General features: G+C 41.2%; 1 protein-coding gene across 7 annotated transcripts; it reads right to left on the bottom strand.

Annotated features, from left to right (window-relative positions):
- Positions 1 to 292: 292 nt before the first annotated feature.
- Positions 293 to 5906, bottom strand: LOC110697585 (F-box/LRR-repeat MAX2 homolog A-like). Of its 7 annotated transcripts, XM_021874966.1 has the most exons (4): positions 3476 to 5906; positions 939 to 1104; positions 779 to 840; positions 293 to 702 (listed from the first exon to the last, which is right to left on the bottom strand). In XM_021874966.1, the coding sequence occupies exon 1, from the start codon at positions 5776 to 5778 to the stop codon at positions 3652 to 3654; it is 2127 nt and encodes a 708-aa protein (XP_021730658.1). In that variant the 5' UTR covers positions 5779 to 5906; the 3' UTR covers positions 293 to 702; positions 779 to 840; positions 939 to 1104; positions 3476 to 3651. The 7 variants fall into 7 exon arrangements, with proteins under 7 accessions (XP_021730658.1, XP_021730656.1, XP_021730657.1 ...); XM_021874964.1 differs by having other exon boundaries at positions 779 to 1104; XM_021874965.1 differs by having other exon boundaries at positions 293 to 840.
- Positions 5907 to 17372: the final 11466 nt, after the last annotated feature.

Here is a 17372-nt window from a genome sequence, read left to right as displayed (position 1 = left end):
AATATGAACGGATTAAGAATACCGCCAAATATCACCGCTTAGCTTCCCATGCAAGAATAAATATTACTGCTCAAAACCTCATGCTCGATTAGACATTTCACAAAATGTTTAATATATCGAGCAAACACTATTCATACAGGGGTACTATAAATCCCCGCATAATCTAAAGAAATTATACACAACAATTATCAGAGTATCTAAAAGCTTTCTTTTGATCTATTTGAAACCCTTTATTGAAAACAACTGACAATATACAGCGCCTATAAAAAAAATAACATAGGAGAGCCACCTCTAAAGATAACATAATTCGTTTTTAAAAAATTACATTATTTAAAAGTCACTAAATTATTTTTACTCACTAAATTATTTTTATTGTCATTAGAAATTGTCTTGAATCATTTTTCCTACACAGTAGACTACAGTTTGCTAATAAAACGGGTTCCTGTACTTAACCTACATACTCATCCATATCCTAACACTATAACAATAACAATAATACTATGACAATAATGCAAAGTCTTCGAAGTACATAGATCAATCCCATTCAACACCATTCCTTTGGATGAATTCATCCTCTTGGTCTTGGAAGAACTCTCGTGGGGATTCACCACCATAATTAAAGTTTGCATTCATGAATTGAACACCACGATCACCATCACCATGAACATCATTATTCCAGGATGGAGATGGAGCTAACATACCCTATGTCATTCAAAACCATAAATAATAACTCCATTCATGTATGTAACTCATTAATATAAAATGGATGGTGTGTCACCTGGTTTAACATGTCTAACATGCCACCATCAAAATCATTGCCAACTGTGTCTTCAGTCTTCACTGATATATAAGAACAAATTCAACAATTTGGAATCAACCACAAACTTAAACAACGGTACCTGAGCAACATCATAAACAGCGGGCTAAACTGAGCTAACCATGATTAGGTCACCAAAGCTGAGCTAAGCACGAGCAACTAAATAAAAAGAACAATACAGGGAACTTATGGTGCCAGATCTCAAATTTTACTTCTTATTTCCACCTTTTACTTGAATCTTCAGTCAGCTAAGATGCCTTAAGTAAATTAAGCAGAGCCCATTCAACCTAACAGTTACCACCAGAACATATATTAACATAACTCTTGTAGTTAAACTGCAAATGAAATTTGAATAAATTGCACTAGTCTACAAAATACTGCAGTTAAAACTATAAATTGTACTAGTCCACAAAATACTGCAGTTAAAACAGAATTTCAGGAAAACAATTCATATCTATAATGATAAATTACTCTTAGTTAGTCATTTGAATTGTTTAAGGCAAAAAAAAGTCTGAAGTTCTTTATGGACAATGCCACACCAATATCAGTTTTCAAAGCACATTGCTTGAAATACTTTTCAAAGCATGAAAACATTCAGAATCAAGCCATGCAACTATGCAAGCTACCAAAAAAATCTCTTGGCACTTAAAATTCAGCCAACAAATGGGAAAAAAAATTGTTACAGCAAAGAGACAATCACTTTAATGTATTGGACTCAATATAGCTAATAAGTATGCAGCTCTCCTATTACAAACTAAGAAGCTTCATAATGTGCAACTGAGTAGACAAAACTCACTTTCAATTTCACAACAAAACACAGCACCAAGACATAGCCAAGATCAATAAAAAAAAAAAAGAGGCATCAAGATTGACTAAATTGAACATGAATGGACAAATCAAATTGGTAATAATCAATCCCGTAACATGATCACATGTGTAACGAGTAAAGTTACAAGGAGATGGTGAAAGATTAAGGAAAGAAAAGGTATTCTAGCTCAACAACCAAACCCTAACAAGTTACATGAACACAAAAGGCACATGTTTCGGTACAAGAAAGCCAGAAATGTTGTTGCAATATTGGTGTTATACGCAGCCAATTGTTTCCCAGGGTTCTGGGAATAAGGTTTTGTGAAATAGTTAATTCACATGTCCCATATGAATAAAACTTCCCATCAGAGCATAGTTAACAAATACGAGTAACTCAGAAAGTTTGGCCATGGATATACTCCGTATCAAATTTCTCTCTCCCTCTCCTAAATAACAAATCCATGACCAAGCATTGCCAAGACTAGTCTAATGAAATTCAAGTGGCACTGCAAATCCATTTTACATTATCATTTTACCTCCCAAACACATGTTATACACACTTATAACTCTTATATGATCATTAAATTTAAACTGAAAATTTTCATCATCATACAAAATTACAAACCTCTTTGTTTGTTTCTTTCCATAATTACCCAAATGAAAATCCACAGTAAATTTTTTTCTAATTTTCAACAACTTGCATGATAATTCACAAAAAGTGACACATTTACTAGAGGTTAACTACTCATCACAATTCTCTCTAGTTCATAACAATCTACTTCAGTAACTTTACTTACCTATTCAAAAGCCTCTATAGCACGATCTACAAATGGTGGAAATTGAGATTCTAATCCTTAAATGATCACTTAAAGTCAAAACAGAAAAGCCTTGAAAAAGCACTATTGATAAATCTATTACTAGTATATAATTTAAGAGTCAACCACAGAACTCGAAACTCTTAATCCTCTCTGTTAACTTAACTTCTTTTTTTTTTTTAACCTATCATTTTCCATTATATTTTCCTATTCTATAACTTCCACTAAACAAATTCAATAACTCCCATAATCATATTTGCAAAAATAAATTAATAATACCGTAGTAATAAGAAAAACATTGATATATACAATTAATATATTCCGTGCTTTGGCACGGGTACGCTCCAGTGATTTATAAATTTTTAGCTCTACAAGAATGTTGTACTGATATAATCTAATGACATTGTTATTTGTTACTTCAGAAAACTTGAATAACAACATGATATACAAAACAATTGTTAAATTGACATCATTACAGCCTTATAGCTTCTTAATTATAGTGCACAAACCACCCATAAAATAAATCCTACGCACTGAAAAATAATTTGGGTTATAGATTAAGTAAACCATTTATAGAGCTAAGAAAGCATTACTTTATAAATGACTCATGAATTCAAGTCAAATGGATATATAAAATCAAAAATGACAATTAAACAATTCACAATACATTTATGAATTTTATTAATCCTTTTAGCATATCACTTTCTTCATGCATTTTTTGACAATGCTACAATCCAATGCACTTAAATCATGTAAAAGTAACTGCGTATAAGAAGAATTTCAATGCAAACAAAGCTAAATTTTAAAAATTAAGAATATAGCAGCAGCTAGAACATGGAGTAATCACTAAAAACCCTCAATAAACCAATTTAACACTATAACTTATAAATCATACGTTCGAAGAATTTAACACTAGCGCCTGTGATTCAAAATCATCACATTATAGCAAACAAAAATCCTATTTTTTACAATTCAAGAACTAATTTAACAACTTAATTATTAATCCAAAAATTGAAAATCAAAATCATAAACTCACCTTCTGCCATTGTTAGCTTGAAAGCTGCAGTCGCTGGTAGGCTTAGGAGAGGAAGTAACCTAGGAGCAGGGAGGACGAGAGTATAGAGGAGAGAGAACAGAGCAACTTTTTTTTTTTTTTTTTCGAGAAAACAGAGCAAAATTGAATTGCACCTAAACAAAGCTCTAAAAGAAAAATCAATCAGGAATGTCACGTTCATTCAACTTGTACTCAAATCGACAACATGAATCAACTCTCATCTCGGTGCTCATATCATTCTCTGGGGCTGGGTAGTAATCCCCTCTCAGCTGAACATCTCTCAGGTTTGGAATTTTAAGGAAAAACAACATAAAATGCTCATGAGTAGTTCCATGAATAAAGAGCTTCCTTAATGTATCACACTCTTGAAGTAGCCCAGCTGCTGGAAGTGACAGACTCCGTTGATTGACTTCCCTATCTTGTGGAGGCCAATAATCGAGCTCATTAAGCCTCAAACTCCTTAAGTCAGTCAAGAACCATCTCTCCCATAGGCTAAGGTCCATGTGCCCGGACGGAGCTGTCAACGCATAACCTATAGTATCCCCACAATCGAGCTTCATCTTCGACAACATTGGATATCGCCCAAGCGAGCTGATCCCAAATGCTCCCTGTGATGGCTTTGGCCTTTCTCGACAATCTCCTTCTACTTTGATATGAATTTCCCTTAGCTTGGGGCAATCCTCCAGTCCTGCATTGGCCAATGGTGTCAAAAGCTCTCCAACTCCAATCCACAGTGATAGAAACTCAAGACGTCCCCAAGTCTCAGTAATATATCCATTGCCAGTGCTACCTTCCATGTTGCCCATGAACCAGCTCTCAATATCCCATGAAACCTTGGTCCTCTTTCTCATTCTACTATTTTCTTCCTCATCATCCTTGCCTTCATACTTATGGTTATAATCAACACCTAACACGGTTACCTCTTCCTCGTACTCGGGTTTCTCACCGTTCCAAACACAATCAATGTGGAGTCTCCTAATCCTTCCCCTTATAGGCTCCACAGCTTTTAACGAAGCAGAGGCATCAAGATACTTACAACCCGAAATTTTGACTTCAACTAGTGTCCTCTTAAGCAAGCACACCATTGTCCTCAATCCCCTCATAGTGATCTTCTTACATCCAATCACCTCAAACTTAGTAAGTTTGGAGCAACCCCTCCCAATGGCAATCAACCCGAAATCAGTCAAATCAGCCGAGTTCTTAATCGTTAACGACTCAAGCCCTTGACAAAGGGCAATCCCATCCAAGTGAGACTCAATGGCCTTACAAATCCCATGAAAACATCCCAACTCAAGTGACCTCAAATTCGGACACCTCGAAGCCAAAGCTTCCAAACACACCCAACTCCCTCTCACATTCCGCCATACATCCAACACCAACTCCTCAACCAACATCAACCCAGTAAAAAAACTCACAATGCCCTGAACAGTAAGCCCAGCATCCTCCCTACAAAACCCTTGATCATCAAATTCTCGATCACCCTGAGCTATATCCGCAAGATGAAGAACCCTAAGCTCCTTACAATTGGACGAAATCGCCGAAAGCGCATCGTCCCCAAGAAACCCAATATACCTTGGATAAAACACACAACCAACCCTAAAATCCCTCAAATTAGGACACGCCCTAGTAACATCCACAACCTCCTGCGACTTAAACCCCTCGGACAACGAAAAATTGAGCAAATTCAAAACCACCAAATTAACCCCAATTCTGGGATGAGCCTCAAGAGCCGACATAAGATCCTCAGTCCAGTAGTAAAAAGACGACAAATCAACAGACTTAAGACGGCCACAATTCTGAAACAACACAAAGAAATCCGACCCAAGTGGGATGTTATTAGGCCTCTGATGCCACCGAATGAGCTTTACATCCTCGATCAAATCGAACAACGGCGACAGCAGCGACAGCGTACAAGGGTAGCGGGAGTAGAGAGTGAGTGAGGTGACAGCTGGAAAAGCGAGACGAAGACGGTGAGCAAGCAGCAAAGAAGCGTTGTTGTGATCATTGGTTGCGGTGGAGATGATGTTGGGGTGGAGGGAGATGCCCCAGGGCGAGAGTGAGGAGATGTCAAGGTGGGAGACGGCGGAGAAGCAGGTGGGGAGGTGGAAGAGGAGGTGCCGGATGTTGCCGCGGAGGGAAAGGTGGGACCGGGTAAGGCGTTCGAGAGCGCGCCACTTTAGGCTCACCAGGGAGGTGGAGTTGCGAGTGCGGGTGTCGGATAGGAGGGATATTATGTGAGCTAGGACCGCGTCCGGGAGGTCTTGGATCGTCGTCGTCGTCGTCATCGTTTTCAATTGGATTGGATTTTGGATTAAAATGGGAACATGTACAAGAGAGAGGAAATGGATGAGGATGAATGGAAAGAAAGACAAGTGAAGTCAGGAATTGATCTATGAATTGTGGGGTTCATCGGATTTTGGTTACTCCCTTCGTGTTTTAAGAAGTGTTACAATTTAGCTTTTTTTACTATTCAAATAATGTCTTTTATTTGATTATTTTATTAATATATAAAAAAACAAATGTTATTGTATAAGACATTATTGGATTCGTTAAAATGTATACTTTTATATTATAAAATTTCTTATGATTGTACTAGCATATAATTAGATAAATTAATAATCAAAGTCGTGTCTCGACATGTGTATTTGGTCAAACTCTAACACTTATTAAAACAGGGAGGAAGTACTACAAGTAGTTACTACTAATTGTAGAAGTATTGGTCCATAGCACCTATTTATTTATTTATAATTATTTTTTTTGAAACAAATAGGATGGCAACGTGTAAATATTAACATGAATGAATAAAGTATCATTAAATAGATAAATATTACCATTGAATGTTGGAGTGGTATAAATATTTTTCTAATGGTATAAATAAGTATGTACATGATAAGTGTCATTTATGACACATTTTAGGGCGTTTTTCTCCCTTAGTTTTAGGTTTATTTCGGTGTTTCTTTGTTATTTCTATTCCTTTTAGTCTTGTTTTAGTTATCTTTGTCTTAGTTTATGGTTTTAGGCCTTAGTTGTGAATAATATGCTTTTTGCTCGGTTTCTAGCTTGATTTGCATGTTTTTCTATGTGTTCTTTTACTCTTTTCTCTCTTGGTCTATTTGTGTAGGTACTTGACGTTTTCTTCGATGCTTATGACCCAAGAAAAGGCAAGAAAGTTCAATAGAAAAAGCTTGAAGCTAAGAAAAAAGCTAAGAAGCTTGAGACAAGAAAGCTCGAAGCTCGTAGAAGGCCTTAAACCGAGTCTTTTTCACTCTTTCAGACATAACTTTTGATCTACACATCGAACTGAGGCGATTCAAATTGAGTTGGAAACTAGACTTGAAGAGCTTTCCAACGGTAGGTCGCACACTCCAAGAGGCCTCCTAGAACAGAAGTTATGGTCATTTGAATTTGCGAGACGCTGTCAGGCTGCGCAGCCGCCGCGGGCGCGGCCCTCTGTTCTTCCCAATTGTTGCAACTTTCTAGAGATGCCTCGGGGAAGCCTTGTCGCGGGCGCGGGTTTCTGAGTCTTTTTCGAGCTTAATTTTCGGATTTCATTCTTTCTCTTCTTGTAATATAAATAGAGGACTTCTTAGACTTCCTGAGGGGAAGTTTTACATTTCCTCTCTCCTCTAATTAGGATTAGGGTTAGATTAGGATTTTTTTCTCTCTATTTTAAGAGTAGTTTTAGAGAGAGAAAGCTTGGATTTCTATGGAGATTTGAGAGCTTAAAGAAGCAATTTTGTGGATTCTCATCTCATCTTTTCAATGAGCTTTTCTAACTTTCTCTCAGCTTTATTGCTTTGTTTAATTCTTGTTTTTGCTTATTTCATTGTTGATTAGAGTAGTTAATGTTACTTGTTTGATTCTTACTTTAATTCTAGTTTTACCTTGTTTTCCATATTTTCCTTCATTATGTTTGCTTAGATTTTGTTCTAGGGAAATGGATGAAGGTTATGTTGATGAATTGAGTGATTGGTTGTGATTAGTATGCAATTGATTCTTGATTATTGTGTTTGGATGATGCTTACATTGACTAGAATCTTTTTAGCTAGTTGATTCTTGGTTCTTAATTGTGTTTTCAATCAATTGTGCGGAAGTGAGTTGATTGAGAGTCTAGATTCTTCCATACCTTTGCTAAGCTAGTTGTGCGGTAGTGAATTAGCTTAGTAGTATAATTAGCATGCTTAATTGCGCGGGAGTAAGTTGAGTGTGTTAATCGTTCCTAATTGAGATCATGATCATCTAATTGAGACTTGTTATTGAATTCATTAATGTAATTTTCCCCTTTCCCTAATATCTTGTTAATTACTATAAGTGGTGTTTTAGATGTTTCTCTCCCTATCTCACAACCTTCCTACTAGTCTAATTACCTCAAATTAATACACTTAGTCCTTGTGGTTCGACCCTAGCTTGACACTATCTAGTGTGAACTTGATAGAGTTAGGTTAGGATTATAAATTGTAAATTTGGTCTAGGGTAGTAGACCAACGACCTATTGTCCCCCGATCAGTACATTGTACATCAAATATTATACCACTGGGATATATAATAGTACTACTAGACAACCTATAATCTAATGGTATAATGTACATGCATAATAGTACACAAAAAATACCACTAACCATAAAATAAAAAAAATATCAACCAAGCTAAGTTTGGTCTAGACCTGGAAAACGGGTCATACAGGCCGGGTTCGGGTCGGGTCAGTAAATATTCAGGTCGGGTCGGATCAATTTGGGTTTCGTGTCAAATTCGAGTCATCACTTCGGGTTAAGTTCGGGTGGTCAAGTTTGGGTCAGGTCGGGTCAATTCAGGTTTCGAGTCAAATTCGGGCCATCACTTCGGGTTAAGTTCGGGTCGGGTCAATTTCAGTTCAGGTCGTGTCAATTTTTATGACCAATTTTCGGGTATTTCGGGTCGGGTCAATTTCAGGTCGAGTCAATTTGGGTCGGGTCAGTTTGAGTCGGGTCAAGTTTGGGTCAGGTCACCAAAATAAATTCACTTTAAAAAATAGTTGGAAAAATAAAGTAAAATCGTTAAGAAGATAAAAAAAAAATCGTGAATATCTATTACTTAGGAAAGGTAGAAGCCCTAAAATAAGTAATTCACCATTTCACCCTATTCACTTCAGGAATCGTGTCACTTCGGGTCGGGTCAATTCGGGTCAGGTCACTTCGGGTCGAGTCGATTCGGGTCAATCAATTCAGGTTTAGATTGGGTCGGGTCACTTCGTGTTTTGGGTCACTTCGGGTCGGGTCAAGTTCGGGTTTCGGGTCAATTTCGAGTCGGGTCAATCAGGTCGGGTCAGTTCGGGCATCGAGTCAAGTTTGGGTCAACTCCATTTCTGGTCGGGTTCGGGTCAAGTTAGGTTAGTTCGAGTTCGGGTCAACTTTCGGGTCACAGGTCGGGTCATTCGGATCAGGTCACTCGGGTCGGGTCGGGATTGTCAGGTCTAGTAGTAAGGTTTGTCACCTCACACCCAAAAGGTTGTGGAATCAAACCCCACTCCCAAATTGTCTAGCCTGTTAGCCTAGGTCGGGTTGGACCTGTGACAGGTTCCAGCCCGGTAAAGCCCTTCTTGTTTAAAAAAAAAAAAAAAAACCCATAAAAAAAACCTTTATAACTGTCAAATGACTGTTTTACCCTCCTATGTGTTTTGGAAATACATAGGAGCTATGCGCCAAGATGCACTCCTACTAATTAATCTACTATAAGAGCTAGAATTTTTATTTTATTTTTTTTTTGGAAAATGGATAAAGAAATAATGAGAAATATTATATGTTGGCCTATAACTCTAAACTTTTCTGTATGGTGGTAGGATAAATATAAAATTTAATAGAGTGGAATCTAATTTAGCTAATTCTCCACACATAGTGACTTTAATTCACTTGATATATGGCTAACCATCACAACTTTAGCAAAAAAAATTTCTCCGATCAAGGTTCGGGGGGTCATTTTAGTTCTTCATGGGTCAAATTTAAGGTTAGAATTTGCAATAAATGTTCAAGCTACTTTTGATTATTTTGCATTGGTTTAGGTTAGAATTCGCCCGGTTAAGATTTAAGGGGTCATTTTAGCCCTTTTATGGCTCAATTTTTTATGTTAAAATTTTCAAAAAAAAAATTATCCAATTTGTCTCAATTTTCTTACATTGATTTGCGTGCTAAGAAAAAATTTGCAAATTTAACAGATATGGGTCATTTTAGCTCTTTACGAGTCAAATCTGAGGTCGGAATTTGCAAAAAAATATCAAATATCTCGATTAGTGTGCATTAGTTTTCATGAAAAAAAAAATAGTCATGTTAGAGTTTTGAGGGTCATTTTAACCCTTTATGCATCAAATTTGAGCACAAAATTTGATAAAATGATCGGATTGTTTAATTTGAGCATGAAAATTAGAGGGCACCATGTAAAAAAAAAATCCAACTTTAGCTAATTCTCCACACAAAGTAGCTAAAAATTCAATTAATACTAAATTTCTAGATAAAATTGAAAAATTTTCTACATGCAGCTTGTTTCAACGCAATGTGCTGAAAAATCTCCCTGCAACCAGACCATAACCGTACCCTTTTAAAACCCAAACCCATAGCTGCAATAAGCCTGTTGAGGATAGCATAGGCCTGAACCTGGATAGTAAAACAGCCGCAATTCTCTCCACCCCTTGCACAACTGTTTAGCCCTCAGCTTGGATGTTAGATCCGTCAACCCCTAGCACCAATATTTCTTTTCTTCTTGAGTTTATCCACGTACTGTCCATGAAAAACATAAGGATATCTTATTCTGGCTCACTGCCTTTGATGAAAAAGATTAGCTGAGTTTTTTCTCTTTGTTTGGTGCTTGTTGCTCTTCCTCAAGCCTCTTATAACGTGATTTGAGTTAGGTCATGACTAAAACATCAAACTATTACTATGAATCTAGATGGATAAAGTATAATCATGGAATCCAAGTAGCATTTATTTGGATTACCATAATTTTTCCTAAATTACAGAAGAGTCCTTGAATCCATTTCCACATACTCCCTCCGTGTTTTAATAAGTGTTCCACTTCCTTCTTTTAGCAAAAAACTACATTTTAATATTATATCTCTCTCCTCTCATGGTCTCTGTTTAGAGTAAAAATACCCTAAGACATGTGGCCCAATAAAGGCTTGCCACGTATCAAGCTTGCAACGGTCAGCAAAGGCCCAATCCCTTTGCGACACATGTCATTGTACCCTAATTGAGGTACAGCTCTCCCCTACTATAAATAGTAAGGGCAGACCTCATTAATGGGGATCGAATCATTTTTCCACAAACCAACAAAACACAAATCCCCTTGAAAACGCTCTCAAATCGAGAAGCATTTATTGTCTTATTTCCTCATTTAGAAAGAGACTAACTTAATCTTCGGAGGCGGAACACCCCAGCCCCAGCCGGAGTATTCCGTTATTTGTGCAGGTACAGGCGAAGGAAGGAGCATACTAGGAAATTGTAACTCTCCCGTAGGACACATAAAAAACCCCCAAAACATCTGGCGCTGTCTGTGGGGAGAGTACTTTCTAGATGACTTCAGAACCGGTACAGCCGGGTAAAAGTAGTCAACCTGCTGGTGAGGCTGAGGTTCACTCGGACCAAGATACAGCCGACAATCATGAGATTGAGACTTACACAGCTGCCGATGGTTCTTTCAGAACCAAGCATACTCGTTCCAAAGACAAGAGGGAACGGGCAGAGCAGCAGGCAGGCCCAAACCATCCTACCAGGGGACCGCTTGGGTTAACTCCTACTTCAGAGGGAGCCTCCCCAGTCTTTTGAGATGAACTCATGAACCTGATGATGAGCTTCAAAGGAGAGATAAAAGGCCTTCTGGTTAATACAGCCGGCCCCCGTAAGGGTCAGGCGGAAGAAAGGCGTCTTGGAAAAAAGACGGCCAAAACAGTAAAGGGTAGAGCATCTACCCCGCATCCGAAGTCAAATATGCCGGCTAGGCCCTTCGATTTCTCAAAGATACACACTCCTATAGATGGAGTCAGAAAGCCCGTCCGGCACATTCAGCCGGATGGAACCAAGAAAGTCTATTCCGATGCCCGGACGCTCATTCAAGATAAAAAGACTCAACAGCGCTCCGAGTCGGCATCAACGTCGACCTTTCGAGACAGCTTCAATGCCACATCAAGGAGGCACTCGAGAACAAACAATGAAAGCCGGACGAGCGAGGTTTCCGCTCGATCCAGCCCTCATATGATCCAACTGGCATTACATGGAACACCATACACGCCTTTTGGATCTCCCTATGCACAGCCGGGTCTTTTCGGGGGACAGCAGCAGCCGCCTCTCCAGCCTATGGACTGGCAGCTCCGGCTGCTCAACCTTGGGGAACAGCGAACGGCGTTTTCCAGGGAAATCACCGAGATGACCTAGCCGGCTAAGATTAAAAACGTGTTGGTGGGTGCCTATGACGGTACCACCAACCCGGAAGATCACCTCATGGCATACACCAACCTGATGTATTTTCAGGGTTTGGATGATGCCTCATGGTGCGGGTGCTTCCCGGCAACGTTAAAAGGGATTGCTCAACGATGGTTTGGTAACCTCCCAGCCGGATGCATCAATAATTTCAGGACCTTGGCCTACTGGTTTACGTCCAACTTTTCTATGAATATCCCTGCCAAGAAAACAAGCCTTGATCTAGGGGCAATCCAGCAGGGAGATAAAGAGGGGCTCCGGTCATATGTCAGGCGGTTTAACCTGATGAGGATCCAAATACATGGATTGTCTGATGATGTTGCCTACGCTGATTTCTTTAAAGGCTTAAAAGACGGATCAACTTTTAAGTTTGACTTGGTTAGGAAGAGGGTCTCTACTCTTCACGAGGCGCTTATGAAGGCGGAGGCCTACATTCAGGCAATGGAATTGTGTGCTGTGAAACTTCCAACGGATTATAAAAGATCCGATAGAAAAGAAAATCGGCCTACCCAGTCGGCCAAAAAGGAAGACAAGAGAAAGGGGGTATGGGCAGCAGACTCATCCGGACAACCTTTCCAGAAAAGAAAGAGGTCGGATCCGTATGTACCAAAGTACGATTTCAACACGGATTGTGCCTCCATCCTTAACGAAGTAAAGGACCGGTTAAATCTTGAAAAACCGGCTCCCATGAAGAGTCCTTTAAGCGCCCGGGATAAGAGAAAATACTGCCTTTTTCATGAAGAAATTGGCCATGACACTGAAGGTTGTTTTAGCCTCAAGCGGCTCTTTGACCGGCTGGCTGATGAGGGGGCTCTCAAATCATACCTGTCCAAGTCAAAGGGTGCTCCCAAACAAGTAAATGGACCACCCCCAAAGAAGCCGGCTACTCAATCGGATACGGATGAGGAAACCATCCTGACCATAGACGGTGGATTTGCAGGAGGTGGGTCTACCATCCGGGGCACGAAAGATAACATTCGGAAACAAGTCAACTAAGTGGATGAGAGTTAGTTGTCTGTATATTCATTTCCGGAAGTTAACATCTCCGAGAAAGACAGAGGAGAGGTCAGGCGGCCTCATGATGACCCAATAGTCATCGAGTGCAAAATCGCCAATCAAAGAGTTGGCCGGATCTTGATTGATACCGGGAGCTTATCCGACCTCATAAGCTACCGGTGCATGGAAAAACTCAAGTACAAGCCCAGTAGCATGCATCCGGCCTCATACCCTCTTGTAGGTTTTGGGGGAGGAGTAGTACATCCGGTGGGTATGATTGATCTACCCATCCGGTTCGGAGAAAAGGGAAAGGGCCGGCACATGGTTGTCAAGTTTCTCGTTGTAGGAGAGCTGACTGCCTACAACTTGATTATTGGCCGCCCAACCCTTAACATCTTAAAGGTTGTCATCATCCCATCTCTAATGTTGATCAAGTTTGAAAGGGATGATGGCACAGTCGGTTCCTTGAGTGGGGACCAAAATATGGCGAGAGAGTGTTACCTCTCGGACATTAAACCAACGCTTGACACAGACGGTCAAGAGAAAGAAATAGTTGAACTTGACGACTGTGATCAAAGCTTACCGGCTACCAAGCCAGCCGGTAAAAAGAGGAAGGCGGACCAACTAGCGCCTGTAAAGGAGACACAATAGAAATCACTGTCAGGGGAGAGGGCAGACGTCCTGCGCCCCCAGCCGGCTGGAGAAATAATTGACATTGTCCTTGAAGACAGCCGGCCAGACAGAACTGTCAAGATTGGAACGGTTGCTTTTGAAAGCTTGGGACCTGACTTGCTCCTTTTGTTGAAGGAGTTCAAAGATGTGTTTGCCTTTGAAGTAGAAGAGATGCCGGGTGTAAGTCAGGATCTCGCTGTTCATAAACTCGCTGTGGATCCTTAGAAGAAGCCGGTCAGGCAAAAGAAAAGGAACCATGGCGAGGAAAGGTCCCAGGCGGCAGCAACCGAGGTCAAGAAACTCTTAGATGCTGGGTTCATCCGGCAATGTTACTACCCGGATTGGGTAGCCAATGTCGTCCTTGTGAAAAAGCCGAATGGAACCTGGCGGATGTGTGTAGACTACACGGACCTGAACAGAGCTTGTCCAAAAGATAGCTACCCGCTTCCAAAGATAGATCAGTTGGTAGACTCTACAGCCGGCCATGCCCTGATGAGTTTCATGGATGCCTACTACGGCTTCCATCAGATACCCTTGTGGAAGAAAGACCAAGAGAAGACAACTTTCGTCACAGATCAAGGGCTATACTGCTACACGGTGATGCCGTTTGGGTTGAAGAATGCGCCTGCCACTTTCCAACGAATGATGAACTCGGTCTTTTATGATCAGATTGGAAGGAATGTGGAGGCGTACATCGATGACATGATAGTCAAGTCAAAGATACAGGCGGATCATCTAGCCCATCTCCGAGAAACCTTCACCACCCTCAGGCGGCATAAAGTCATGTTAAATCCGAAAAAATGCGTTTTTGGAGTTGAGTCTGGGAAGTTTCTCGGATTTTTGATTGATCAGAGAGGCATAGAGGCCAATCCGGACAAAGTACAGGCGGTGATTGACATGCAGTCGCCTCGTACCGTCAGGGAGGCTCAAAAGCTTACCGGTTGCCTAGCGGCATTGGGGAGATTCCTCAGCCGGTCAGGCAACAAGTGCCTGTATTTCTTTCAAGCAATCAAAAAGAGGTCGAGGTTTGAATGGGGTGAAGAGGCTGAGGCGGCATTTCAAAGGCTGAAGCAACACTTGCATTCTTTGCCAAGATTAGTGAGTCCCCTACCCCATGAGGCTCTCTACATGTACTTGGTCGTCTCAGATCATTCCTTGAGTGTCGTTCTCCTTGCCGAGAGAGACGACAACCAGCTCCCGGTCTACTTTATAAGCCACGTCCTCCGGAATGCTGAACTTCGATATCCCATGATTGAAAAATTCGGTCTAGCATTGTTCAAGGCAGTCAAGCGGTTGAAACCGTATTTCCTGGCTCATCCGGTGACCGTCTACACTGACCAGCCGCTCAAAAGGCCTATGACCACTTTAGAGCCATCTCGAAGAATGATTAAATGGGCTGTGGAAATTCAAAGTCTAGAAATCACTTTCGAACCCAGGCGGGCAGTGAAGGGTTAGGCGTTTGCCGACTTCATTGTTGAAATGACAAGGCCGATACAGCCGGATAAAAATGATCAAGTTTGGAAAGTTTATGTAGACGGGAGCTCTACGTTGAATGGTTGTGGGGCAGGCGTAATTTGTCATTCTCCAGAGGGGGAAAAATATGAATATGCTCTAAGATTCAAATTTCAAGCTTCGAATAATGAAGCTGAATACGAGGCCCTGCTAGCCGGTATCCGCATGTGTAAGGCAGCCGGGGCAAGGAAAGTTGACGCCTGTTCAGATTCTCAACTCATCATTAGTCAGTACAACGATGACTTTCAGGCCACCCATCCGGTGATGATTAAGTATCTTCAGGCGGTCAAGAGGAGGCTGGGGCATTTGATGAATTCAATCTAAGTCAAGTACCCAGATCCGAGAATAATCAGGCGGATGCGTTATCAAAACTCGCATCATCCGCCACATGTGATACGCCTAGGTCAGTCTTCTGGGAAGTCATGGACAAGAAAATCATTGAACATGACCCCATCGGAGTTCTAGATCGAAGCTCCACTTGGATGGACCCCATCCGGGATTACCTGGTAGACGGCACTCTACCGGGTGCCTCATCAGAGGCGGCTGCTCTGAAAAGAGGAGCATTAAGCTTCGTAATGCACAAAGGTGAACTCTTCCGGAAGGGTTACCTGCAGCCGCTATTCAAATGTGTTACCCCAGAAAGGGGAAAGGAAATACTGGACGATCTGCATGCCGGCTTCTGTGGATCGCACATTGGCGGAAAGACACTCGCCAAAAGAGCCACGCGGCAAGGATACTTTTGGCCTACCCTCGAGGCAGATGCATTAGATCTGGTAAAAAGATGTGACAAGTGCCAAAAGTTTGGCCGGCTGATCAGACAGCCGGCCACTGATTTAACAGCTATTCACAGCCCAATTCCCTTTGCCAAATGGGGCATGGATATTTTGGGGCCATACACTCCTGCCCCAGGCGGCAAAAGATATATTTTGGTGGCTGTTGATTACTTCACCAAGTGGGTTGAGGCCGAGGCGGTAAAGGGCATCAAAACTAAGGATGTCATCTCCTTCATCTGGAGGAATGTCATCACCCGGTTCGGTGTACCAATGTCAATGGTCTTTGACAATGGCCCCCAATTTGAAACGCCTGTCCTAAAGACTTGGCTGCAAGACCAAGGGATTTCCCATTACTTTGCATCCGTTGGCCGTCCTTAAGCAAACGGTCAAGTTGAAGCTTTTAACAAGCTCATCTCAGGCGGCATAAAGAAAAAGATTGAAAAGGCAGGCGGTCTTTGGGCGGAGGAATTGACTCACGTTCTTTGGTCTATCAAAACTACTGAGAAGGGGTCAACCGGTGAAACTCCCTTTCTTATGGCATATGGCACCAAGGCGGTGCTTCCTATTGAATTATATGAGCCAAAACTCCGAATCATGCTATATGATGAAGAGGCAAATTGGGAAGCCATGCGCCTGGCTTTGGATACTCTTCCTGAAAGAAGGGGTAATGCCACCTTGCGTCATGAAATCTACCGTCTGCGAATGACGAGGGCCTACAACAAAAGGGTGCGTAAACGCCCCCTAAAAGTTGGAGATTTTGTGTTACGAAAGCTTGAAGCAACCGGTAGGGCAAACGAACAAGGGAAACTAACCCCAAACTGGGAAGGACCCTACCGGATTTTTGAAGAAGTTAGAAATGGCACATACCGCCTGGAAACCCTAGACGGAATGCGGCTGCCTTGTACCTGGAATGTAGATAACTTGAAAAAGTACTACTTATAAGGATTTTGTAATTTTGTAAATAGTATTGAAATGTGAAAGCATAAAATTTCCATTCATACAAATGTATTTGCACCTGTCTAGTGCAAGATCACAGACGGAAGAACACTTGTTAAAACCACTGCTCCAAAAAGAGCAGTCATCCAGCGACACCCATCCGGGTGAAATCGTTGAAGAGAACAGCTCCCTTTCGGGTGGTACATTATTCTAGCGATCCAATAACTCAAACGAAATTTTCTTAAAAGAAACTTGCAGCCGTTAGAAATGATCCTTCGCATCTAGGATTCACCCGGCAAGGACCCAAACGAGGTCCATCCGGAAAAATGAAATTCCTAGTGGGCTACTACAACCGGGTATTGTCTAAAAACCACCCAAACAGTTTTACAACCCATCCGATATTTTATTGTACCAGCCGGGGCAAGGTTAGATCAACCACTGATCACCCATCCGGCTGCCATGAAACGGCTGCCTGTTTACCGTTGGAGTAAACAGTTGGCCATTTCTGGGGCATTTTATTGGACCAGCCAGGGCAGGAGTAGATCAATT

Source organism: Chenopodium quinoa, unplaced genomic scaffold (genome assembly GCF_001683475.1).
Source record: "Chenopodium quinoa cultivar QQ74 unplaced genomic scaffold, ASM168347v1, whole genome shotgun sequence".
In the NCBI taxonomy this organism is placed as follows: Eukaryota; Viridiplantae; Streptophyta; class Magnoliopsida; order Caryophyllales; family Amaranthaceae; genus Chenopodium; species Chenopodium quinoa.
This window is presented reverse-complemented; position numbering and strand designations above follow the sequence as displayed.

Coding starts and splice junctions, on each gene's coding strand:
- LOC110697585 (XM_021874963.1), bottom strand. CDS start 5,778: ATGACGACGACGACGACGATCCAAGACCTCCCGGACGCGGTCCTAGCT.